The following is a 25505-nucleotide window of genomic DNA, read 5'->3' as shown; positions in this document are numbered from 1 at the left end:
TATCATACCACCTTCACACGTTTACTACGTGCAAAATGCATACTCGCATGTGTATTCCTACTAAAATGCATGCTTGTGTGTGTATAAAACGATTTAGAGTCCAAATTTTGAAGATGGAATTTTTATAAGGAGGGAGGCATGTAATTTCCAAGATATTATTTAATGCTTAAAGTATAAAAATTAAGAGAGTAAGTGGTTAGGATTAATTAGATGACAAAAAAATGCAAGATGACGCTTAGAAAACACTTAGAAAATCCAAGAAATGGAGTTTCTGGGCGGGCGTTCGGACGTTTACTTGACCGTCTGGATGGCCTTGGCAGAAAGTCTACGTGCGCAGAGCTGTCCAAATGCTCTTGCAGATGCAAAAGTCTGAGAAGATCTGTTTGCAACACGGTCCGGACACCGAAGTGGACACTTACGATTTCATGTGCGCACATCCAGATGCTCACTTAGCCCGTCCAGATGGCACTTGTTATAAATTCGAGAATGAGTCTTTTTGGACTCATTTCCGCCTGATCTCTTCTCCCAAACACGATTTTCTCTTAGGGTTTTCACCTAAAACCCTAGATCGACGATTATCCAAGCCCCTAACCTCAAATCTAACCTCGGAAACGTGATCTACGAAGCCCAATCTACATTTCTATTGATTGGTTTGAGGTAAATCGCTAAACTCTTGTCATTTGAGATTTTGTGATAACTCTTGAAATGTTGGAGTTTAATCTTTGCTATTCTTTAGGTTTATTATGTTTTGGAGCTTCCGAAACATTCTCCAAGTGTTGGATTGCATTGGGTGAATTTTGGTAAGTTCCCTAAAACCTTAACTTTTGGGTAAATTGTTTAAGTGGTGTTTTCATGTGTTTAACCCTAAATAAATCTTACGGGTTAATGTTATTGTGAATATGTTAGTGTCCTATGTTAATGGGTTAGTGTTTATTGTTATGGGTATTTGTTTAGGTTGTGATTTTTAGTGCCTAGCCCTAACAAATGTTTTGGTTAGTGGTATTTGGGTTGGTTTAGTATTTTTATATTATGGTTATGTGTTTGGAAGCCTAGAAATTCTATGGGTTTTTCCATGGGTTAGCCCTTTGGTAATTTAAAAGCTAAGTATTAGTCTAGTGTTAGAGAAATATTAAGTAATGTGCAATGTGTTATTTTTACAGTGGCACATTGCGAGAAGTTGTCTAGGAACCTAGTTGAGCTTGTTATCCGTGCAGACAAGGTGAGTATTCTACTCACTGAGAAAAAGATACTTTTGACGTATTTTATAGTAATGCAAATAATGTGTTTTTCTTACTGAACCAACGTTATATTAAAATATATGTTTTAGATGATTTGAGTAGTTTCGAGTATGTTGAAATTATGCCAATGATGTTATTGCAAATTGAAATGTGTGTGACGTGTGATTTGAATTGTGATTTAAGTGTTTGATTGCTTGTTGCGGTTGGGATTTAAATTACGCAAATATTGATTGATGAATTGATGTCTTAAACTGTTCATGGATTTATATTGAAAGCATGTGCTATAGGCATGATCATGAAATTGAAAAATATATATCGTTTTAAGCATGAGGCATGAGCATGTAACATACTGAACATGGAACAAATTGGGGTTCACATCCCACGGGAAACTGCAAAACTCTAATAGGCAAGTAGTATTGGGGGAAACACACCCCATGCTATTTGGTCGATAACTCTAATCGAAAAGTGGTATTGGGGGAAACACTCCCCATGCTATTTGGTCGATGTAAAACAACGGAAACTTGCATAAGCATCCATAGCATTGTTTTTATGAGTGTGATGTTTTCATGATATGTTAGTAGTTTTATGGTAGACGTATTAGTAGTATGCATATGAGTCTTAATGGGCAAGAGCATATGTATATTTCTATCGACTGGATTGCATTGATTTAAGGGCATTGAACTTTAATATACTTAGATGTTTACGCTACTAGATTGGGTAATGCAAGTGTCTTGTAATAGGTAGGCGGACTATCGTTAATTCGCCACGAAGTTGTAATGCACATAGACACAAAGTTACCTATATTTGGAAACACTGGATCTTTGTATTGCTGAGCAAGGTGCTATTGTTTTGAGCTTCAACATACTTAGATGTTTACGCTACCAGATTGGGTAATGCAAGTGTCTTGTAGTAGGTAGGTGGACTGTTGTTCATTCGGCACGAAGCTGTAATGTACTTAGACACAGAGTTACCTACATTTGGAAACTCTGGATCTCTGTATAGCGGAGTTACCAAATATAAAAGTAATATATTGTGGTCTATATGTAGAAGCTTCCAAGGTGGGATGACTGGAACTTCTATATGTGTTCACAGCTACATAGTATGCTTTCATGTATTTCTGATATATCAATGTTTACTTTACCGACTACATTATTGTTTCTAAGGGACGAATTTTCATAACTCAAAATGGTAGCAGTATAGTAAACGTATGATAGAAAAGAAAACTCGATTCTTTGCGAAAACTTAGTGATTTTTATACTACTGAGGTCTCGGTATGTTTTATACTAAGACGGTGAACTCATAATTTCACTTGTGCGGATGTGATTAACCCCACAACCGTGCATACATTGATGCTTTGACTGCAGGTTTTGCGGATGTAGATGGTGACCCGTATGCTTAGTGTGGGATGCTATGATTGGAGCACTTCACGACAGTCATATGTCACGAACTCAAGGGTAGTTCGCATTTTGGTAGTCTTTTATATGGCTCGTGTCCGATGCGACACTTGTAATTTGTAGAGCCATCCTTTTGTTATTGTAATTAGTGTTATGTTTAAAAGCCTTAAGCAAATAGATAGCTCTCTTGTTGTAAACGGATGTGTTTATATAAATGTATTTCCGCTTATGATATGTGTTCCGCTGCATAGATGTAACTCTGATTATTAGGTACATGTTATGGGACATTGACCATATGTTGGCTGAGCAACAAATGGTCATGCCACTGTGATGACTCATTTGCATGTTTTCCAAAAAAAATGGTTGTCGCATCCATAGTCCGACCCACATACGACTATTGCAATTAGCCTCAGTCGTAGTATCCCAAATATAATGCCACTGAGTCCTTGTCGACGTCAGCGGTCCCTATAGCCACAACATCAACATCTACACAGTCATGGTGATAGTCACATCCGCATAGGTGAAAGTATGAGACAAACCCAGCAGTATAAAACTTACTAAGTTTTAACAACGAGCCAACTCTTTTCTTTTCTACCTTATGTTTACTATAATAGCTACTATTTTTTAGAGTCTTTCTTTTAAAATGTTTCATAGCTAATATGGTAAACACATGTGCTTGTATCAAGAGAAACTTTATTACTTTATACTCACATTATACATATATCAAGTGGCTAAGCCATACTCTTATACAAGCTCTCCAAACCTTCGGGAAATACAAGTATACGGGTACATCTTAAGCAGAAAGTGAGTGGCATCATAACCCATCTATACAAAATACGAACATTTCCAAACCTTCGGGAAATATCCGTATCTAAGCACAATTAAGCACAATGCCTTATAAAACATCATATGCACACTAGTCGTAACTATATACATATGTTCTGTTCCATTCAAACTCATAGGCATACTAAGACATCTAATTATGAAATCATCATAAAACGTGTCACATATCATCATGATGCTATGCATGCTCATCATCTGTTTTCATCTCATTCTGGTGCCGAAGGGTACGCAACCCAACGGTCTTTCGTTTCATGGTGCCTAGCGGTACGCAGCCCAATAGTCTTTCGTTTCATAGTGCCAAAGGTATGCAGCTCAATGGTCTTCTTACATGGTGTTCTGGGGTACGCAACACAAAAATACCCTTCATTAAATTATAAAAATTCTTAAAATTATATAAAATTAAAAATTAAAAAAAAAAAACCAAGGTTTTCAATTTTTTTTTTTTTCACGTTTTGTTTTGAGATTTTGTTTTATATAATTTTTCAGTTTGGGCCAACCCCTTAGATTTTCATTTTTCTCGTTTTATTTTTTATTTTTAAATGTTATTTTTCAATCAAATTTCCTTTGAATTTATAAGGATATATTTGTCTTATTGAAACTTTTTTAGGGTTATTTTTGTCTTTTTGTTGACTTTAGAGGGACATTGATTTTTTTTAGTAGTTTAGAGGGGGACATTGACACAATGGGTAGTTTAGAAGGCACATTAACAATGGAGTGATAGTTTGAGGGGGTATGTATACTTTTCCCAAGTGAAAAAGTTTAAAATTTTGAAATATTGAATCGTCAAATTTAAAAAATTTGTAATACTACCCATCTTGTCAAGATTTAGAGTTCATTTTACCATTTTTAAATTTATAAAATTACTTTAATTAAATAATTAAAAATTAAATAAAGCCACAGCCAAGCTTGGTCGTGGGTCACCAAGGGTATTTTCCATTTTTTTTAAATATGGTTATTTTGAAAATTTTCACGTCCTCCGTTAAGATTTAACAAAAAATCCTAAAAGATATATAACATTGCAAATTTTTTAAATTTGGCGACTCAACATTGCAAAATTTTAAAATGAAAAAGGTATGATTCTAAAAACGTTAAAATATTAAGGGATAAGTAAAAATTTTCCGTTTATTATTAGTAGCAGCAATGATGCGGCGGTGGTAGTATCATAATCATAGATGATTTTATAATTAAAAAAAATTTAAGTTTTTTATTTTATAATTACACTACATATTCATGGCTCTATCAACAAAACAAGGAAATTCTTTTTGGAGCAAAGCGTTAAAAAATGAAGATACATATATACCCTTTTTCTTCAATCAGCAAGCAACTTCCATTGTGAATCCTACTCCTGGGGTTTACTTTTGTCAGTGACGACATGCTCATAATAGACCTTTGTTGGTCTCTATTTAAAATCACATGCAATGATGCGCACAAACGTATGTGTATATATATATATATATTTGGCTGGAGACGAAAAAATAGCATATCTCACTTACAAATTATAATGTGCATAAATGTCTTTTGGACAGCCCCCATATATTATACGCCTATGACATTGCCATTCTAGAGAAATATATGGAGGAGACACATATTCCTTTCTTCCACCCACCAGGGTAGAACCAGAATGAAAGATGAAGGGAAACGAAACTAAAAAATAAAGATTTTTGAAGGTAAAAAAATTAATTTTTGGGGGGTCGAACTCATAAAAAAATATAGAATTTAAGAGATTTTATTTTTTATTTTTTATTTTTTTAAATAATAATAATAAATAAATAGGAGTTATCAAAAATTTTGGGAGGACTTCTATCCCCAACCCCATGTAGTTCCGCCCTTGACTCGGACCCTTCCCCATCCAAAAGAAAAGTTCATAATAAAATGAGACTGAAAAGAGTATCTCTCCTTTTCTTCTCCACATTTTCCTTGAACTAATATGCCACCCAAACCACCATCATTGTGCTCAATAGAACTAATATGCTCTATTTCGAGTTGCTGCCTAATTTGAGAAGAAAAAAAAATGGAGAGAAAGACAAAAAATAAAAATAAAAATAAAAATGATAAGCACTCAAAAATATAATCAATGAAGAGAATATAATTTATCTCTAGGCCATAAAACCTCAAAACCCAGAGTTTCAATGAGCATAGATGAATGAATCTATGAATGAGATGACTTCCCAATTTTATTAAAGAGCATGCCCGCAGTTAGAATATTAATTTTATTGATTAAATTCATCATTTGATATTAGTTTAAGCTTTTTGGACAAATAGTAATTTAACATAGTATCAAATTAAAGGTCTTGATTTCGAACATCGTCTCCATTATTCATCTCCTATTTCAATTAGATATTCCACGTGCTAGACCTTACCCATTAAAGGAAAGTTTGAGCCCACCCGTGCAGGGCTTAAGAAAAAGAAAAAAGAAAAAAAAGAGAGTAAAATATCCAAAAATTGGAGTCACATAAGACAAACCTATGATAGGAAAATAAGGTGTTGGACAGAAAGTAACACGGGTATCGCAGGAAGTTAAGTTGCTAATATTCAAATAGAATCTCAAGTCAGTCTCACACCATATGATTCATTTAGAATTGTCTAGGCAATTCTACCTTAACAAAAGTTGTAAAGCCCTCGTTATGGAGAGTAAAACCACTAAATGAGACATCTGAAGTGGAAGTAGCAGCATTTCACTAGCTATATTACACAAACCCCCACAAAACATTCAGACCAAAGCAAAATAAAATAAGGTTAAATGCAATTTTGGTATCAGTGCTTTGGACCATTATCAAATAGGTATCTCGGTTTCAAAAATTATCACAGGTAATACCTAGCGTTGTCTCGTTATCAGAATCAGTCCCTCCATCCATGTTTTGTCCAAAAACATAATGGTCTGCCACATCATTATGCCACATCAGCAGTATTTTTTAAAAATTAAACATTAAAAAACAATTGAAAAGACCAACCTATTTCTATAATTGACTATCATAAGAACCTTTGGATTGCTTGATCCTTCGTTGGATTTCATTTTCCAACTCTTCCATTCCCCCAACTTCTTGTACTTCCTCTGCAATAGCATTGAAGATATTTAGTCACACTTCTTATAACCCATCCTTATTTGATGATATAAACACAAAAGGAAATCAAATTCATTACAAATTTAGAAACAGAGCTAATCTTTGGGCAGAACAACCCATATGGCACCCCCCACCAAATCTATCAGAGTTATCAAGCACTATTGGTCCTTAGTGAGGGAAACGCCTGTAGGTTTAAGTGCTGGTGTCAGTGGTGTGATTTGATTGATGTGGTTGTGATTCACAAAGTGGAAGTATCCTCTGCATCTGAAATTCTGATGCCCAAGGTTGAAACACACCTCTTATGATGTGGGTACCAATTGGATTCCAAGTTACCATTATCATCATCATCATCATGGCGTCTTTTAGTAGGTTGAATACCATCCATGAAATCCACTGAATTTTCTATATTTCCGTCAAGTACATCCACATCCTTTTGGAGAACACCTCGATGCAAAGGACTCAACATTTGACTTTTCCCTTTCGCTTTCTCTTCATTCCTGCGAACTAGATGTGCTCCACAACTTTTGAAGAACACTGAACTTGTGGAGGACCAAAACTTAACTCGCAGATTGTCCCCCTTTAGCTCATTAAATTCAGGAACATGGTATAGAAACCACACATGATCTGGGCCTGATAAATGAAATGCTTTGTCGTCACCATACCTTGGTAAACCATCAATGATGATCTCAACATTACAAAGAGCGTGAATGGGTATTTGTCCATCCTTTATTCCAACAACAACACACACAGCAATTCCTCTGATCTCCCCATCCAAATGTGAAGGCTGGTAAATATCTATTTCGCATTTATTAGCATTTGAAGCCTCCTTAAGATGGCAAAACCAATTTGGAATCTTATTTCCCGGATATATAATGCCAAATTGATGGTCCTCAAAAGATCCCTGTTGCATAGAAATCATAAATTTTCAGCAGCGCAGCCTACAAATAAAGGATTGCATAAACAGAGAGAGAGAGAGAGAGAGAGAGAGAGAGAGATACCTCATCCAATAAAAGATTTTCCACATCATTCCCTACATTCTCAAGCAATTTATGGCACCTCGACAAGTCAATCCATTCAAGCCCCGGGAAGTGGCATGTATCAAATTGAAATCTTTTTGATAATACAAAAAATCTTTCCAATGATATGCACCCACTTGCATCTATATCTTCTATTTTTGGTGGAAGTTCTAAAATTTCTTGAAGTTGCTTGCAATCAGCCACTTTTAGGCACCTCAATCCAACAAATCTTTTGATGAATGCAGGAATGCTAACAAAATCGCTTCCTGATAGATCTAATTGTTCCAACGAGGAAATGCAATTAATCGTCATAAAGAAATCTGATTTCGATAGGGCACAGTTTCCAAGATCCAACCTTCCCAGTGTCGGAAATACACTTGAGGAACAACCATCATTACAAACGCATGAATTTAATGGAGGCGGGCAAAAGTTTAATTCTGAACTTGACAAAATTTCAGGTTCCTTTGTAGACGCAATAGAGGGCATAGATAGACTGTTATCCCCCACTTTCGATGGAAACTTGACAAATTTTGAACAATCTCTGAGAGAAAGTCTCTTTAGACGTTTCAGCTGATGAATGCTACTTGGGAGATTCATAAGGTTTTCACAACCTTCTAGATTTAAATCTTGAAGCCCAACGGCACACTCAATAGATAAAGGCAATTCTTTTATAGGAGTGCATTTTAGGCCAATGTATCCTAACCTTTCCATTTTACACTCAATTTCAGGAAAGTTCTCAAGCCTTGTGCAATCTTCAAGCATAAGACTTTCTAGAGATCTCAACTTCAGCCTTCTTGGAAAGCTCCTAAGGTTAGAGCATCCTACAAGTCTCAAAATGACAAGCTTATCAAGTAATCCAACAGAATGATGAACCTCAACTAAACTTGTACAATTATCAACAGTCAATTCTTCTAAATTTGGGGTCCTTGAAAGATCAGGAATTTTTGTTAGGAATTGACAACTCGAGACATCCATAGCTGTCAAGTTTTGAAAATTCTGTTAAAAAAAAAAGAATGAATAAATTAGCTTCAAGGAAGTGTACAACATAACTTGAAGGAAGAAATATTGAAAATAATAGTGGTACCTTGAACCTCTCCAATTCCTTGAAGAGACTATTACGCATTCTAAAAACAATGAGCTTCCGTCCATGAAAATTAGATGGAAAAGATTGTAAAGGATATTCAGGCCAATCAAGCAATCTTAATTCATTAGAGAGATAAGTAGGCCCTTCCGAAAAGTGTGCATTACGATTTATAAACAGTCTGAGCCTTTTCATCTTCGTGAGGGCTTGAGGACTCACACGTATCATGCCTCGTTCAGGCAAATCTACCAATATCCCTTCAATTTTATTTGTTCCCTAGTAAGATGCATAAGTATATCAGCAAATTGAAGCATAAAGTTCTCAATATTTTATCACTTGCTAGAAGTATAATTTTATTTCAGTAAATAGATACAAATATAATATTAAACATACTTATACTATGTTTATTTGTACTTGTATGTTGCTTTTCTTATTCAGATTTTCAAAATAGTTTTTTTTTTTTTTTTTAATTAGTGGAATGCCCCATATTAGGTAACCTCCTTGAAAGAGTCCAAGTTTTGTCTTTTTCATCTTTAGGTATTACTTGTACCTACTTATAAAGGGAATGTAAGACATTTATAAAAATTGTGCCTATCTTAGAAATGGGATAAAAGAGAAATCTTGGATTCTTGTGTGATGATTTTATATATTCTTCTAAACTAGAAGTGTTCCATTTTAACCAAAAAGCTCATTTTTGGGATTAAGGGTATAATTTACATTTGTGTGTGTGTTTATTTCTTCACCATCTTTACAAAATAAAAATTTAAAAGAAAAATACTTTCTAGCAGGTTTCACTTCTGAAAAGGAAACAAATGTAAAATTAAAAGATTTTTTTTGTTGTAACTCTTACTGTATTTTCTTCTAGTACATGACAAACGTCTTCATGAAACCACAACCTACTACGTTCCCCAGGTTCTGTGGGTGATTCTTGTCGAACAATTTCTCTACCCATTTCTTGTAGCAAGTCATGCATTACAAATTTGTTAGGCTGATCAACAGTTATAAGAGACTTCTCCATAAGCACTTTGATTCCAATATCTGAGGAGAAACCACAACCGTCTAGTATTTTGATGACATAATCTGCAGGTTTTCCTTTGAAAAAACATGCAATATCAAGGAAAATATCCTTTTCATTATCATCCAATCCATCATAACTTACTTTAAGTATTTCTTGAATACTTTTGTTAGGACTTCTTTTGTACTTATCCAATGCACTTGTCCATTCATTTATACTTCTACCATGTAGATCTGAACCTAGCACAGTTAAAGCCAGTGGAAGGCCCCTAGCATAATGTATTATATTTTCTGTAAGCTCCACATAATCGTCAATAGGTTTGTCTCTTTTGAAGGCATTCCAACAAAAGAGCTGAAGAGCTTCGTTGTGATCCAATTCTTTCACCTTGTACATTAATTCAACATGAGGATTAGTCAAGAGTTTTTCATCTCTAGTTGTTATGATGATTCTACTTCCTAAACCAAACCAATTACATTCCCCAGCTAATGCTTCTAATTGGATCAACTGATCCACATCATCAAGAATTAAAAGAACCCTTTTAGAACAAAGCCTATACTTTATCACATTGATTCCTCGAGCAACAAGGCCAACCTTCAAACTTCTAGAGTCTTCTAGAATCTCAGAAAGTAGTGTCTCTTGCAGTTGGACCAAACCGCACTCTCGCTTTGCAGTTTCTCTAACATTTGCAAGAAAACAACTACCTTCAAACCGATAAGCAATCAAGTTATAGATCTCTTTGGCAATAGTCGTCTTACCGATTCCTCCAACACCAAGTATCCCCACCATGCATGTAATGTCATTCCTCTCAAGACTTAACAACAAATTGATCTCATGTACACGAGAGTCTATTCCAACTGGATACTTGGCAACGTTTAAGTATGTACGATTTACTATTCTTGAGACCGCTTGAACAATTTCAAGGATAAATTTAGATCCATTCCTGCCAATATAAAGGATAAGAAACATTTAATGAGTTAAGACTTTTCACATGAAGAGACATAGGAACATGATCTAGTTACAAGGGCCATTTTTTTTCCTGCAACATATCACAATGGTAAGCCACAAGATAGGAGATAATCCTATCCTCCCCTAAGTTCCAACCCTTTGCTTATCAGACTTTTATTGTTCGTAGTCTTTATGTGTATTAATAAGCCTTTTTTCCCCCTTTTTTCAGCTCCACTCCCCGAATTCAGTTTTCACCTGTCAAAACTTATCAAGATTATCAATTGAATCATACTCCAACTTATTAGAAAGGTTTATTAATTCTCAAAATGTTTAATTTGTAAGTAAATTATATTTTTTCACCTTAAATTATGGAGTAATTCTATAAGTCACTCTTGTGTCCTTCTTGTGTCAACTCAAGAATGATGCGACTTTTAAAATTACCACTTGATAAAAATTCAGTAGTAATCAATTACAAGCTCAATGGTAATTAGGGCTGAGCATGGGGCGGGGGGGCGGGGGGGCGGGGATGCCCTTTTTTTGGCCCCGCCCCACAGGGGTGCGGGTTTACAAATTCACCCCTGTAAACCGCATAAAACCAGTGACATCCGTGCGGGGAGGGGGTGAGCGATGCGGGGCAGGGGATGCGGGGTTTGGGGGTTGTGCGGGTATCCCCGGGGCAAGCCAAGACATGAGAAAAATCAAATCAAAGCCAGATTCAATACCTAGAATGCTAACAAAGATTCAATACCCATATTCAATACCTAGATTCAAGCCATATTCATAAAGAAATGATAGCAACAAAGGCCAGAGAATGGGAGAAACACCAACCTATGGACGAGGATGCAATCGCAGAGCCACAACCGAAGGTTTTGAAGCCGATCTTCCCGGTCTTGAAATCGCATGTTCATGACGTCCCCGCAGGCCACAAGATCGGGGGAGCCAGCGAAGATGGGAACGATTGACAGAGGCCATGGCGCTGTGCGGTGTAGGGGAAGAAAATGGAAGATGAAGAACTTAGGGTTTTCTCTGGGAAGAAGAAGAAAATGTGTCTTCCAACTTCCTCAGTTATGGAAGAAGACAAAGGGAGGAAGGGGGTGAGGGGGTGAAGGAGAAAAGGAAGAAGAAGAAAAAGCGTAGGCGGCACAAGAAGAAGAAGAATAAAAAACTGGAAATGACGAAGGCCAAGTAGGGTTTTTAGAACTTAAGGTGTTTTGCGGGGCGGGGCGGGTCCCCGGGGCTTTTAAAAACCTTCAACCCGCAACCCGCCCCGCCCCGCACGGGTATATCATTTTTGAACCCGTACCCGCAAAAAAACCCCTAAAACCCGGGATTTTAGGGGCGGGGCATGCGGGTTGGGGCGGGTTTGCGGGTATTTGATCACCCTTAATGGTAATTTTAAAAGCCATCATTCTTGGAATGACACAAGAGTAACAAAAGAGTGGCTTCTAGCATTACTCTAAATTATAAAGTAATTTGTAATGTCTTCGCTGAATTTTAGAATTGTGCAAAACACCCTAAGATAAGGACCAAATCTAGGTAGGCCCTATCGTTTAAAATTGATTTCAAAACTAACGTTTTGTATATTATGTATTGCATGACTATAGTGCTAAATAAGAAAATGCATCAGATTATGCAAAATGACATTTTTGATGTATTATATCATGGTGACATAGATGACATCATTGAAGGTGGAAAAGAGGGTGTGGAGATCAAGTTGGCCAGGGAGGAGGTGGAAGGTCGCTGGAGCTGTCATTCCTGCATTTTGTGTTGGTTTTGGAGGTGGTGTTGGAGTTGGGGACTAAAGAGATATCGCCTCTCAAATTGTTATGGCAACAATAGTGTTGCGATGAGATCTGACCCCATTTGTTTATTAAATCAGGACTTCACTTTGTGTTCAAAGAGGCAAGTATTCAAGACTAACCGAGAAGCTCGATCGCAGCTCAGTTGATAGCCATTCGAACGCGATCTTCAAGGCATTTCAAGATGAGATCCTAAAGCCCCAGTCGCAATCCCGATTGCAGGAAGTTCGAACGGAGGCCTTCATGCTGTTGAAATTCAAGTTTCCAAAAGGCTCGGTCACAATGGCGATCGTAGCATGTTCAAGCAAAGGTGTTTCACAAGAGACAAAAAGACGTCTTGGGTTTGGGTGGTTTGGGGCAGAAAAGGAGGCTTTAGCGTCGGATTCTATTAACACTTGTGATGGACCATTTTGTTGAAAATGTAACCTTTAATTCTTCTTTTGTTGAATCTGCCTCTATTGTCATCACTTTCAATGTAGCTCAGGGGCGGTGGACTTTATGTGGCTAAAGAGATAGGTCATTCAAGTCAGGGCAAGAACTTTGGGTGTTAAAGATTTTGCTACTTTGGATGGACTTGATGTGTGTTGTGTAGAAAGGAATAGTATGCCATGTTCGGAATTGGTGTTATGCTCTCGAGAGTGACCCATTGTTTGTGAGCTTCTGAATTGTTGTTCCCCTGGTGTGTTTGTCAAACTTGAGTGTTCAGGGCCGACAGCTTCAAATTAGGTCCTACAAAAAGTGAAAAACATCTACTGCTATGTTGAATTATCTTGTGAGGAGTTTGAAGATATTCATGGCCAGGAGGAGTGGATTTCCAACTCCAAATCAGTCAACAAAGTTAAAAGAAAATTAAAAAGATTGTCTTGCTCCATCAATTATAATTCTATGGGTGGCAGTTCTAGCCAAAGCAAGGTTAAGGGGAGAGGTATCCCGGTTTTTTCATGAAGCCTAAATTATTATACTTAAATGTAAGAGTGTTAAATGAAGGGGAGAAGCACCGCCTTAGAGTCAGAAATTTGCTTAGAGATTGGAAGGCAAACGTTATTTGTCTTCAAGAGATTAAACTGGAGTTTATGTTTTGTAGCATTGTGCGTAACTTATGACGCTACAATCATATAGACTGTTGTTGTTTAGATTCAAGGGGGGCCAGAGATAGTTTGCTCATGTGAGATAGGTGGGTGGTAGAAAAAATCAAGGAGAGTGTAGGAGAGTTCTTGGTTGCATCTTCTTTCAGAAATGTTGAAAATCAATTTTCTTGGGCTTTGTGGGTGTTTATAGCCCTAACTCCGTGGTGATAGAAGGCTTTTATGATATGAACTGGCAATATTGTTTAGTTGGTGGAACTTGCCCTGGCCGATTGGGGGGACTTAAATGTTACTCGTTTTCCTAGTAAGAGATCAGGTGAAGCCCGTTTATGTCCATCTATGGTGGAGTTTTTAGGTTTCATTTTTGAGCAAAGGCTCAAGGATATTCCTCTTGTATGAGGTTCTTTCACATGGTCAAACAATAGACACCTTCCTCTTGGTCTATAATTGATAGATTTCTTGTTTTCTCCTGATTGGGAAGCTCAATTTTCTGATTTGACCCAAAAGAGGCTGCCTAGATTATTCTTGGATCATTTCCCTCTCTCTCGATTGCGAAGGCCTTCATGGAGGTGGAATGTATTTTAAGTTCAAGAACATATGGTTAAAATCAGAGAGCTTTGTAGATAGAGTGAAACAATGGTGGAGTTCCTTTTACTTTCAGGGTACTCAGAGTCACATTTTGGCTTTTAAACTTAAGGATTTGAAAGTTAATTTAAGAGTTTGGGCGTTTGGCAATGTAGAGAGAAAGAAAAAAACTTCTTTTCGGATGATTTACAGGTTCTTGAGGGTTTGGAAGAAGGGAGAGTCTGAAGTGAAGAGGATAAAATGAGGAAGGCTACAATGATTAATGATTTGGAGAGGAAAACTCTTTTTGGAAGCGGTGAGTTGGAGGCAGAAAGGGTGACAAGTGAACAAAGTTCTTACATTGAGTGGCCAATTCGAATAAAAGGAATAACTATATTGATTAGTTGGTGGTTAATGATACGGTTTGTTCAAATCAGGCTGAGATCAGAGAATGCATTATGTCGTTCTACGATAGCTTTTTTACCAAAGGATTCAGTTGCCAGCCTAGGTTGGATGGCCTTACTTTTAATTCCATTGGAGAAGATGAGGCCATTTGGTTGGAGAGAGCTTTTAAGGAAGATAAAGTCTTTGAGGTGGTGAAAGACCTAAACGGTGACAAGGCCCCCAGTTTGTTGGGATAGATATCATGAATGTTTTCCATGATTTTCACACTAGAGTTATGTTTGAAAAAAGCTTCAATGCCACTTTAATTACTCTTATGCCGAAGAAATCTAGGGTTGTTAATGCTAAAGGACATTCGACCTATTAGCTTAGTGGGTGGAGTTTACAAAATTATTGCCGAAGTCCTAGCTAACAGGTTGAAAACGTAGTGGAGAAGGTCATTTCTAAGCCTCATAATACTTTCATGGAGAGTAGGCAGATTCTAGACTCTATTCTCATAGCCAAAAAAGCCTTGATAGCAAGATTAAATCTGGGGATCCAGGTTTGCCATGCAAGTTGGATATATATATATATATATATATATATATATATATATATATATATATATATATATATATATATATATATATATATATATATATATATATATATATATATATATATATTATGAATAATAACAAGTTTATAGAAGAATAAGGAAATTCCTTGTACACAAAGAGTATATAAGAAAAACAAGAGCACCAAAGAACTAGTTGCTATACACGAACAAGAGCACCAAGAACTAGCTGCTGTTACAATCTAAAAAACAAATCAGATCTACTAGATTCCCTGAAGAGAAGTTAGGAACATGAGCAAGGGCTCAATCTAAAAGAGATCTCAAGAAGTAGCACATTGAACTCACTATCCTCAAAGAGCTGACAGTTCCTTTCTTTCCAAATGTTCCACATTAAAAGGACGGGAATAACTTTCCAGATAGCTTCTCTAGGATGTCCATGCTCAAGGTATTTCCAACAATAGAGAAGCTGAGGCACTAAGTGCCAGATATCAACGGAAAACTCACAATAGAGGAGAAGATGATTAATAGTTTCTTCATCCTTCAAGTTGGATATTGAAACGAGTTATGATAATGTCAATTGGGGTTTTTATTGTATATGGTGAGGAGATGTGGTTTTAGGGAAAATGATTTATGCTATATTGAAGGGGTGGTCTTTTTATCAAGCTTTTTAGTGGAGATTATGAATGTTGGTGCCTTCAACATTTCCCACCTTTTGTTTTCAGAGGGCACTTTGATATTTTGTGGGGCAAATCCAAATCATTTTCATAATTTGCATTGTTTGTTTTTATGCTTCGAAGTGGTTTCAGGTTTAAGGATTAACCGGCAAAATCAAAGTTGGTGTCCCATTGGCAATGTCAATTATGTTGAAGGTGTAGCATTTTGGGTTGCAGGTCTCTTCTTTGCCTATGAAATATCCAGTTCTTCCATTGGGAGCTTCATTTAAGGCCAAATCCATTTGGGATGACATTAATGAAAAGATAGAAAGCCATTTGGTTGAATGGAAGATGATGTATTTGTCAAAAGGTGTTAGGTTACCTTGATTAAAAGTGCCTCATCTAATATGCCTACTTACTTCTTTTTTCCCTCCCGGTTGGTGTTGCCAATCATGAAGTTGCAGTGAGAATTTTTGAAGCGTGGAATTGGTGAAGAGTTCGCATTCCAGTTGGTTAGCTCTTTTAAGTTTTGTTTTCCAATTTCTAAAAAAAGGTTGGGGGTCTATAATTTTATTTTGTTCAACCGGACTCTTTGGGGAGAGTGGCTTTGGCTCTATGTTCATGAGAGAGAAGCTTTTCAGAGAGTGATAGTGGATTCTAAATATGGCAGCTCATGGGATGGCTGGTATTCAAATGAGGTTTATAGGTTGTATAGGGTATGGCTATAGAAGAATATCAAGAGAGGGTGAGGGTTGAGGGGGGAGGGGGGGGGAAGAGAATTTTCTAATCATGCTAAATTTGAGGTTGATGATGACTCCAGAATTAGATTTTGGCATGATGTGGTGTGCGGATCATGCCCTCAATGTAGCTTTTTCGAAATTGTTCAGTCTAGCCCGTTGTAAGGATACTTTTGAGGAGGATTATTTGGAGTTTTCTAGAGACTCATCAGTGGAACATTAACTTTTCCAGAGTGGCTCACAACTAGGAGGTGGATTTCTTTACCCCGTTCATTAATTTGTTGTACTCATTCAGATTGAGACGAGGTAGTGAAGATAAGTTGTGTTGGATACCTTCCAAGAGATAGTTGTTTGATATTAGATCATACTACAATGCGCTTATTCTCATGATTGTACTCATTTTCTTTGGAGGAGTATTCGGTGGAATAAGGGCCCTGTTTGATAACCCCCCATCCTTTCCCCTTCTCTTATTTTCGCTTCTCCTAGAAAACATCAACTTCAATACATTCTAACTTTTTCACTTTTATATCACATCGGCAATTTTTATTACTATTCAAATAAAAAAAATAAAAACCCACTACAATACAATTTTTTTTTTTTTTTTACTTTTTCATACAAATTCTTTCTACTTTATACCACGTCAATCACTTCTTATTACCACAAAAAAATCACCTCAAATATGGGGGAAAGGATTGTCAAACGGGGCCAAAGTTCTCTTGAGAGGAGCACTCTTTGCTTGATTGGCCGCTTTAAGGAATATCCTCACCACGAATAACCTAAGGAAGCCATTGTGGCTAATTAGCGTTGTATGTGTAAGAAGAATGGGAAGTCAGTAGATCACATTTTCCTCCATTTTGCGATTGCTAGTGCTGAATGGAATACTATCTTCGGTCTTGTAGGGTTAGCTTGGGCTATGCCTAATCAAGTGGTAGACATTTTCACTTACTGAAGAGGGCAATTTGGTAGGATTCAAAATACTACAGTATAGAAGATGGTTTCGTTCGGCCTTCTGTGGTGTCTTTGGATGAAAAAAAAAAAAAAAAAAAAAAAAGGATCAAAGTTTAGAAGACCGTGAGCAAACGAATGTGGATTTAGCCCTTTTTCTTCGAGATACTTTACCATTGTCCAATTGCCTTTGACTTACATATTTCTACGTTTCATGTTTTTGTTATTTTAGTTAGATGTATTTCTTGTATATTTTTTGTGTACTTAGATTGCGTTTTTGCACTCTTTTAGTAAATTAGTGATTACTTAAAAAAATAATAATAATAATTACTTTGATGTAAGTGTAGAACGATTAACTTTTTATGACTCTTAGCACCACCGGCGAAAATAAATTGCATGCAATCAACACAATCAATACAGAGGAGGGTGAACACAAAGCTGAATTTTAATTCACAACAGAATTCTAACACTTTTTTGTGATTTGGTGTAGCAAGATGCAAAACCAATATAGGATTTGGTGCTTAACAAACAATTACAATAAATACCAAATTTTGGTGTAAGACAAAAAAAAAAAAAAAAAAAAAAAAAAAAAAAAAAAAAAAACAGTTCTCTTCAATAACTAGGTCGTCATGAGTTAGTCTAAAATAAAATAACATATTAAATTTATTCTCTTAAATAAAAATTAATTAAATAAGTAAGAAGCACTTTAAGCCACCTTCCTGACATTTTAAAATGTAAAACGCTTCACGGGCGGGCATTGCAGCCGCACGAAAGCAAGCAAGATTGTAAGAACAATCCAACTGTCCATGTACATTTAATTCATTCTTTTATTACTAAGCTATATAATATTCTTTATAGGACCCAAACAACCTTTTTTTCGTCTAAGACTCTTTTTGTTTTGGCGTGAAATATTTTTTGAAAAATGTTATCCATTTTCGGTGTTTGATTAGATCAGAAATAATAGTCAAACCGAAAATATTTTTTGTTTGACCAAAAAAGCTTCTTTAGTTTCAGAAAACAATTTCCATTTTTAAATTTCCTAAATTATTTTCCGATTTTGAAATTCTCACTCTCAAATCGCCGGATCACTGTCAAAACACCCTTGGACCTTGCAGGACCACTGCCAAACCCCAATCAGGCCTCCATCGAGACCCCACGGGACCTCCGTCAGGACTCTGCCGGGACACCGCAAGGACCCGACCAAGACATTGTTGGGACTTCGCTAGGGCTCACCAAGCTCCAGCCAGGACACTGTCTAGGACGTCACCAGGACCCCATCGGGAATTCGCAAGGATCGGGCTAGGACAATGTCGGGACTTCACCGACCCACCGTCTGGACCCGACCGGGACACCGTTAGGACTTTGTCAGGATTTCACAGAGACCCAACCGGGACGTTGTCAGGGCACGACCTGGACTTTGCCTAGACTCAATCAGGACATCGCCAGGACCCGGCCAAGAAGTCAATCGAGACTCGCTTGGTATCAACGGGGTCCTAGCGGTGTCCGCACACCACAGCTGAAATTTCACTAGAACTCAAATATTTTAGTTAATTTTTTTTAATATTTTTATGTTGTAAATAAAAATTGGTTTTTATAAGTTAATATTATTAAATGAAAATATATATATTCAAAAAAAAATATTGTGATTTTCCTTGACACCCCAAATGCCGAAAATGTTTTCAGGAAAATCATTTTTCAAGAAAATGTTTTTCACTAAACTCTGTTTGTTTTGACATAAAATGTGTAAAATATTTTTTCAGGAAAATGTTATCCGTAGAAAACATTTTTCGGCGTTTGTCGTGTACAGAATATCACAGATTTTTTTATTTTTTTTTATTTTATAGTTTCATTCAATCATATTAACCTATAAAAATCAATTTTAATTCACAACATAAAAATATTAATATAAAATAATTTGTAACGACCCACCCCCAATGACACAATATTGTCCGCTTTTGGCTCCTCAAACCAGACTTCCCAGTAGGTCACCCATCTTGGGATTGCTCTTGCAAAAGTACGCTTAACTGCGGAGTTCTGATAGGTTCATGACCATCGTGGCTTTTTAAAACACGTTGTGTCATAAATGGTGCATTTATACATATAAGCACATCCTCATTCCCAGGCGATGTGGGACATCACAATCACCCCCTCTTTGGACCCAGTGTCCCCACTGGCATCTCTCATTGGGCTTGTGCTCGCTCCCACCATCTCAGGCTGGGCAATGGCTCTGATACCATTTGTAACGACCTACCCCCAATGACACAATATTGTCCGCTTTTGGCTCTCCAAACCAGACTTCCCAGGAGGTCACCCATCTTGGGATTGCTCCCGCAGAAGCACGCTTAACTGCAGAGTTCTGACAGGTTCATGACCATCACGGTTTTAAAACGCGTTGTGTCATAAATGGTGCATTTATACATATAAGCACATCCTCATTCTCAGGCGATGTGGGACATCACAATCACCCCCTCGTTGGACCCAACGTCCTCATTGGCGTCCCTCATTGGGCTTGTCCACGCTCCCATCATCTCAGGCTGGGCAATGGCTCTGATACCATTTGTAACGACCCACCCCCAATGATACAATATTGTCCGCTTTTGGCTCCCTAAACCAGACTTCTCAGGAGGTCACCCATCTTGGAATTGCTCTCGCAGAAGTACGCTTAACTACGGAGTTCTGATAGGTTCATGACCATCACGGCTTTAAAACGCGTTGTGTCATAAATGGTGCATTTATACATATAAGCATATCCTCATTCGCAAGTGATGTGGGACATCACATAATTGCTTGGTGGTGGTTTGAGAGTGGTCAAAGGGTGGTTCGGTGGTGGTCCGATGGTGGTTTGGGGGTGGCTCGGTGATGGTCTGGCGTAACTCGGGGGTGGCTCGGTGATGGGCCGGCGGGGCTTGGTGATGGTCTTGCGCGGCTTGATGGTTGTCTAGGGGTGGCTCAGTAGTAGTCTAGGGATGGCTTGGCGATGATCTGGGAGTGGCTTGACAGTGATCCGGAAGTGGCTCAACAGTGATCCAGAGGGCTCGATGGTTGTCTGGGGGCCTCGGCAGTGGCTCAATGATGGTATGTGGTGGTTTCATAGTGGCCAGGATTTGTCTTAGTGGTGGTTCAGCAGTTTGAGAAAAAGAAACTCAAACTCAGTAAATGATTTATCGAATTTAAAAATATAAATCATTTTTCGAAACTAAAGAAGTTTTTTTTGTCAAACCGAAATATTTTTGGTTTGATTATTATTTTCAGTCACACTAAATACCAAAAAGTACAAAAAATATTTTACACCGAACCAAGTAGAGTATAAAAATATTTTGCGATAAAAAATATTTTTCGATGAAACAAATGAACCTTAATTATTTTCTTCCCTTTTTTTTTTTAAATGAATAATTATTTTCTTCATACTACCATTCAATGACATTTGTTCCTGACTGCCATCCTCACGAAATTCCCGTCCTCTACTTTGTTGGCACTTGGCAAGTCAAAAGGCCGAAAAACACTTCATTTGGGCTTCATTTTATTCTTTTATTCAAGTTGGCATTATTCTTTCCGCTCCCCAATAAAGAAATTAATAATCTACCACCATATTTAATACTTCAATCAATCGTTTTGTAAGTTAAGCATGAATAACAAATATTAAACGCTATCATGTCAAAATATTTATATATATATATATATATATATATATATATATATATATATATATAAGATTTGCCCCGGTGTGTGGGGTCCACTCTCATGTGAGGAGTTGTTGTGCACTTGTTATGTTGGTGTTGTAAATCTAACATTTTCTTATATATATATATATATATTAAACGCTATTGTCAATGAGTTTTTTTTGTTTTTTTTTTTTTTAATCGTTGTCGATGAGTTTTGGGGGGGGGGGGGGGGGGGGTTTGTCTGAAAAAGTATTCCTTTTTGGATAAGTATGTTTGAAAAAGTATTACGTGACATAAGTAAAAATTACTTTTATATTTTTTAAAAAATATTTCATGTTTTGGATTTTTTTCTGACGTGATATGAGTAAAAATTATTTTTATATTTTTTTAAAAATATTTTATGTTTTGGATTTTTTTCTGACGTGATATGAGTAAAAATTATATTTTTATATCTTTTAAAAAACAATAAATAATAATAATAATAATTTTGAGTGGTGATGTTTCCCGACCTTTTTAAAATAGAGCAGATTAAAAGGTAAAGACACAAAGGAAAATTTTAGAATTACAACAATTGCACAACATCAAGTGGGTCTCTTTTAATGTGCTTTGGTGTTGGGCAATTGTAGCGTATGTATCACTTCTCAAATACAAAAGGAAAAAACCAAAACCAATAAATAAATAAATAAAATAGTTTCAGAAAGAACAATTAGTGATTGATAAAATAGTTCAGAAAGAACAATTAGTGATTGATATAGACACACAAATAGATTGTAGATAGATATGCATTCGTACACATACATAGATATAGACACACAAATACGTTAAAAAAAAAAAAAAAAAGACGCACAAATAAAATTTAAATTTAAATAAATAAATAAAGCACAAGAAAGAGTGGTTAATTAGAAATACCCTTTTCCTATATGCCACCCAGACAAATTGGCGAGTTGATTGAGGGCTTTCCTCCATTTCTGCAACTTGATGTCATCGTTGACCCTGTCTTGAAGTTTAGCCAATGCTTTTCCAAAGCTTTTGATTTGATGGCGTACATGCGACGGATCTAGCTTGTAAAACACGGGCAGAACCATTTGTTTGTTTTTCTGCTTACACTCAAGGATCTTTATCAGCTCGTCCAAGCACAACGAGGAAGACGCGTAGTTCTTAGAGAGTACAACGATCGAAACCCTAGAGTTTTCGATGGCTTTGACAAGTGGTGGCGAGATTTCCTCTCCTCTTCTGAGCTCGTCGTCATCAATGAAGGCGTTGAGCCCTCTTTGATGCAAAGCGTTGTATAGATGGGCAGTAAAAGTGTGGGCGGTGTCTTTGGCTCTGAAACTTAGGAACACATCATGGCTACATGGAGGGGCGAGGGCGAAAGAAGAGGAAGAAGACCGTCCTTGAAAGCTCAGGGAAGAAGTCGTCATATCATATTCCTATACCAATGAGTTGAGTTGGACTGTTGGAGATATATCGAACCATTGAGCTTCCTATTTTAATAAAGAGTAATGATAGGCAGGGGCCATCTTGCCGGCCCCTGCCCGGCCCTTTCCTACGTGGAAAGGGTCATTTTAGTTTTACAGAATTTTTTTTTTTTTTTGAAAAAAAAAAGAAAAGAAGAAAAAAAAAATTTCGAAATTTGAAAGCAACTTGATATCTATACTCATTTTGCCATTTTCTTCATTTTAGAGCTTCCCCCAAATTTTTCCCTCCCTCTCTCCATCTACCCATTTTCTTCCCACCGTCGACCACCAAACACGACCCGCCACCGCCGTTCTCCACGCACGACCGGCCACCGTCATTCTCCATCTTCGGCCAACTCCGTCGTTCTTCCAGTTCCGGTTGTCTTCCATCTCCGGCCGTCTTCCAGTTCCGGTCGTCTTCCATCTCCAGCCGTCTTCCAGTTTCGGCGACCATTCGAAACCAGTGCAGTACGTCTTCTTCTATGTAACCAATTTTTTGGTCCCCAAAACCACTACAAACAGCCACCGTCGTTCTCCATCTCCGGCCAAAACCCAACCACCGTGCGTTCTCCAAATCCGATTCGGCTCCGACAACTCAACCACTGTATCGCCACGAGCAGCCCCAGCCGAAACACCACCGCCGACGAGCCCATCCACTGTAAGGTTTTCTTAACTTTTTTTTTTTGATCATTCCTTTTGATTTTCTCTCCAGATCCGGTTTTTTTAGTTGTTTTTGGGTGAGATTTGGGCTATTTAAGTGCAGATAATGGGTTGTTTAAGTGCAGATAATGGGTTATTTGTGGTTTGTAGTTTGTGGGTTGTTTGGCTGATTTGTGGTTTCCTCAGAGCTGGGATTTTGCTGCAAAAAGAATATGGGCTGAGCTTTATTCTCATATGAATTTGTTGGGATGGATTGGGTTTTGGGTCTAGGGTTTGGAATGTGAAATGTGGAATGAGAAGAATTTCTGTAAATTACTGCCTGAATCTCATTTAAGCATTTTCATTATTTCTTGTAACCTTCTGTAAGCATTTACTTCCCTTTTTTTCAGTATTTCTTGGAATTGAAGGAGGCTTATGTATGTAAGAATTTTGTTGGCAGTTAAGGAATAAAAGACAGCAACGATTAAATTTTAGTGGCGTTTTGTAGATTTTGGAAGTTTTTGCTCTGCTGTACCTTGAAATTATTGCCCAATTCTCATATTTCTCCATGGTTCTGCTTTAAGAATATTGTCTACATATGCACCTTACTTTCTTCTTTTAATGGGACTCTAAATATGCATTTAAGTCACCTTAACAATAACAAGAATAATAACAAAGAGATTTATATGATCTGTGATAGAGGATATTAATTGTTGATATGTCTTCTTGGAGCTTTTCTTTTTAAATTGGCGAAACAAAGCATGTACTGGAACCAATTTGCAGTCTTAGACTTCTTTGATGAAGTTGTTATTCTGACTTCCTGCTTCCTATTCACCTTATGTTGTTTTTTAAGCTATTTGTTTAGTCTAGTTACTCCTTTAATGTTCCTTGTCCAATATTATTGTTTAAGGCTTGTTTTTGTTCCACTTTTACTGGTAAATTACTTGGATAATATTGTGTTCTCTTGGGGATTGTGAGAGGACTCCTTGCATTGTAAGATTTCATGCCTTTTTAGCTTGCATGCCCTCTAACCTGGAGCTTTAATCCTATAGAAGGTTGATCTGTTTGCATGAAGGTATAAATTTCAAGTTTTCCAACAATAGCTTATTGTTGATATTGAAAACTCTACATGTTCACGCCTCAAAAAATCGTATGTCAAGTTGATTTACATTGTTTTAGGACAACAGGAATGGTGCATAGTGAATGATATCAATGTGAAGGTTGATAGGATTTTTCATTTGGCTACCATATTAGGTTGTATAACTAGTTGCTTGCCCCAAAGTTATTACCAACCTTTTGGAGGGCAATCTAATGACCTTTTTGACTATTAAGATGTAGAGGTGAACTTGAACTAAAAAAATGTTTATTCCATTGGGTACCTGATAAAATTTTAGTTTAGCAAAAGTTTTGGTTTATGTTTTAACCAAGTGAATTGTCAATGGAAAATTTCTTCGAATTTTCCTGTCAGGTTTGGATGAGGAAAGGGCTTTAGGTGGATTAGGTTACAAACCATTATATTCCATGGAGATGGTGTACTGGAATTGAGTAATGCTGGTTAAACAGGACTATGAAGATTTGTAATGATGTCTTGCATGACACTTATTTTGCTTAGCAAGCATACGTTTATAATATATTCTATTCTTTCTATTGCCTAACGTTATCTTCCATGTTTCAGGTGATTTTATTATTGAAATATGTTGAACGATATTCTCTTATGAAATGTCATTCATTGCCGAGGGAACCTAGTAGTTTAGATGGTGAAGGAACCACCTCTTCGGATTTGAAGAAATAAACTAATTGATTCAATGCTTCTCATGGCTTCAATACAATTTTCCTTTGTAGATATTATTTTTGCTTTTACAAAATGTAGATATGCGGTTGTTGTAACTTTGCCTTTTTGAATTTGTAACTAAGAGAAAATTCCACCATTTGTTCTTGTTTGTGTCCCAATTATACTGATCCTTGATTTTCTTTTTTTAAGCATACCGGTCATTGATTGAATATGAATGAAAAATGAATTTTGTTGTGGTTGTGAATCTTTCGTATTCTCATGTTTTGGCAAATGCCACAGTGACATAGTAAACCTTGCTTTTTGTGAGGTTAATAAAAAATATGAAGTTCATTAACTTCTTTTGTACATCGAAGCATTCTTTTGAGTTAAATTTGAATATTTATGCATGCATGTATCTCTCCATCCCTAGACCAACCAAAATGGTATTGGAAGCATTAAAAACCAATAATTTTTGCTTTGAGAAAATGTATTCACATCAACATCAATTTTTTCACAAACCAAATTTTATTATCAATTGGAAAAACAAACTTTCTGGAACTAAAGTAGTCCGCTACAATGTCCAAGAGTACTAAGAACTAGCAAGTTAATGAGAAATAAAAGTGATTATCACTTGGCAAAAG

The 25505-nt window shown here is 36.8% G+C and overlaps 1 protein-coding gene across 5 annotated transcripts; it reads right to left on the bottom strand.

The window, feature by feature from the left end:
• Nucleotides 1-6211: 6211 nt before the first annotated feature.
• LOC133878916 (TMV resistance protein N-like) lies at nucleotides 6212-22445 on the bottom strand. Of its 5 annotated transcripts, none has more exons than XR_009902026.1 (7): nucleotides 21907-22445; nucleotides 9485-10589; nucleotides 8638-8910; nucleotides 7536-8549; nucleotides 6617-7438; nucleotides 6427-6527; nucleotides 6212-6353 (listed from the first exon to the last, which is right to left on the bottom strand). XR_009902026.1 is itself a non-coding variant. In XM_062317492.1 (6 exons), exons 1-6 carry the CDS (start codon nucleotides 22416-22418, stop codon nucleotides 6485-6487), a joined length of 3552 nt encoding a protein of 1183 aa, XP_062173476.1. In that variant the 5' UTR covers nucleotides 22419-22445; the 3' UTR covers nucleotides 6212-6484. The 5 variants fall into 5 exon arrangements, 2 of the variants coding, with proteins under 2 accessions (XP_062173476.1, XP_062173468.1); XR_009902027.1 differs by having other exon boundaries at nucleotides 6834-7438; XR_009902025.1 differs by having other exon boundaries at nucleotides 6212-6527.
• Nucleotides 22446-25505: the final 3060 nt, after the last annotated feature.

This window comes from Alnus glutinosa, chromosome 1 (assembly GCF_958979055.1).
Source record: "Alnus glutinosa chromosome 1, dhAlnGlut1.1, whole genome shotgun sequence".
Taxonomy (NCBI): domain Eukaryota; kingdom Viridiplantae; phylum Streptophyta; class Magnoliopsida; order Fagales; family Betulaceae; genus Alnus; species Alnus glutinosa.
The sequence above is the reverse complement of the archived record's forward strand: the minus strand, read 5'-3'. Positions and strand labels throughout refer to the sequence as shown.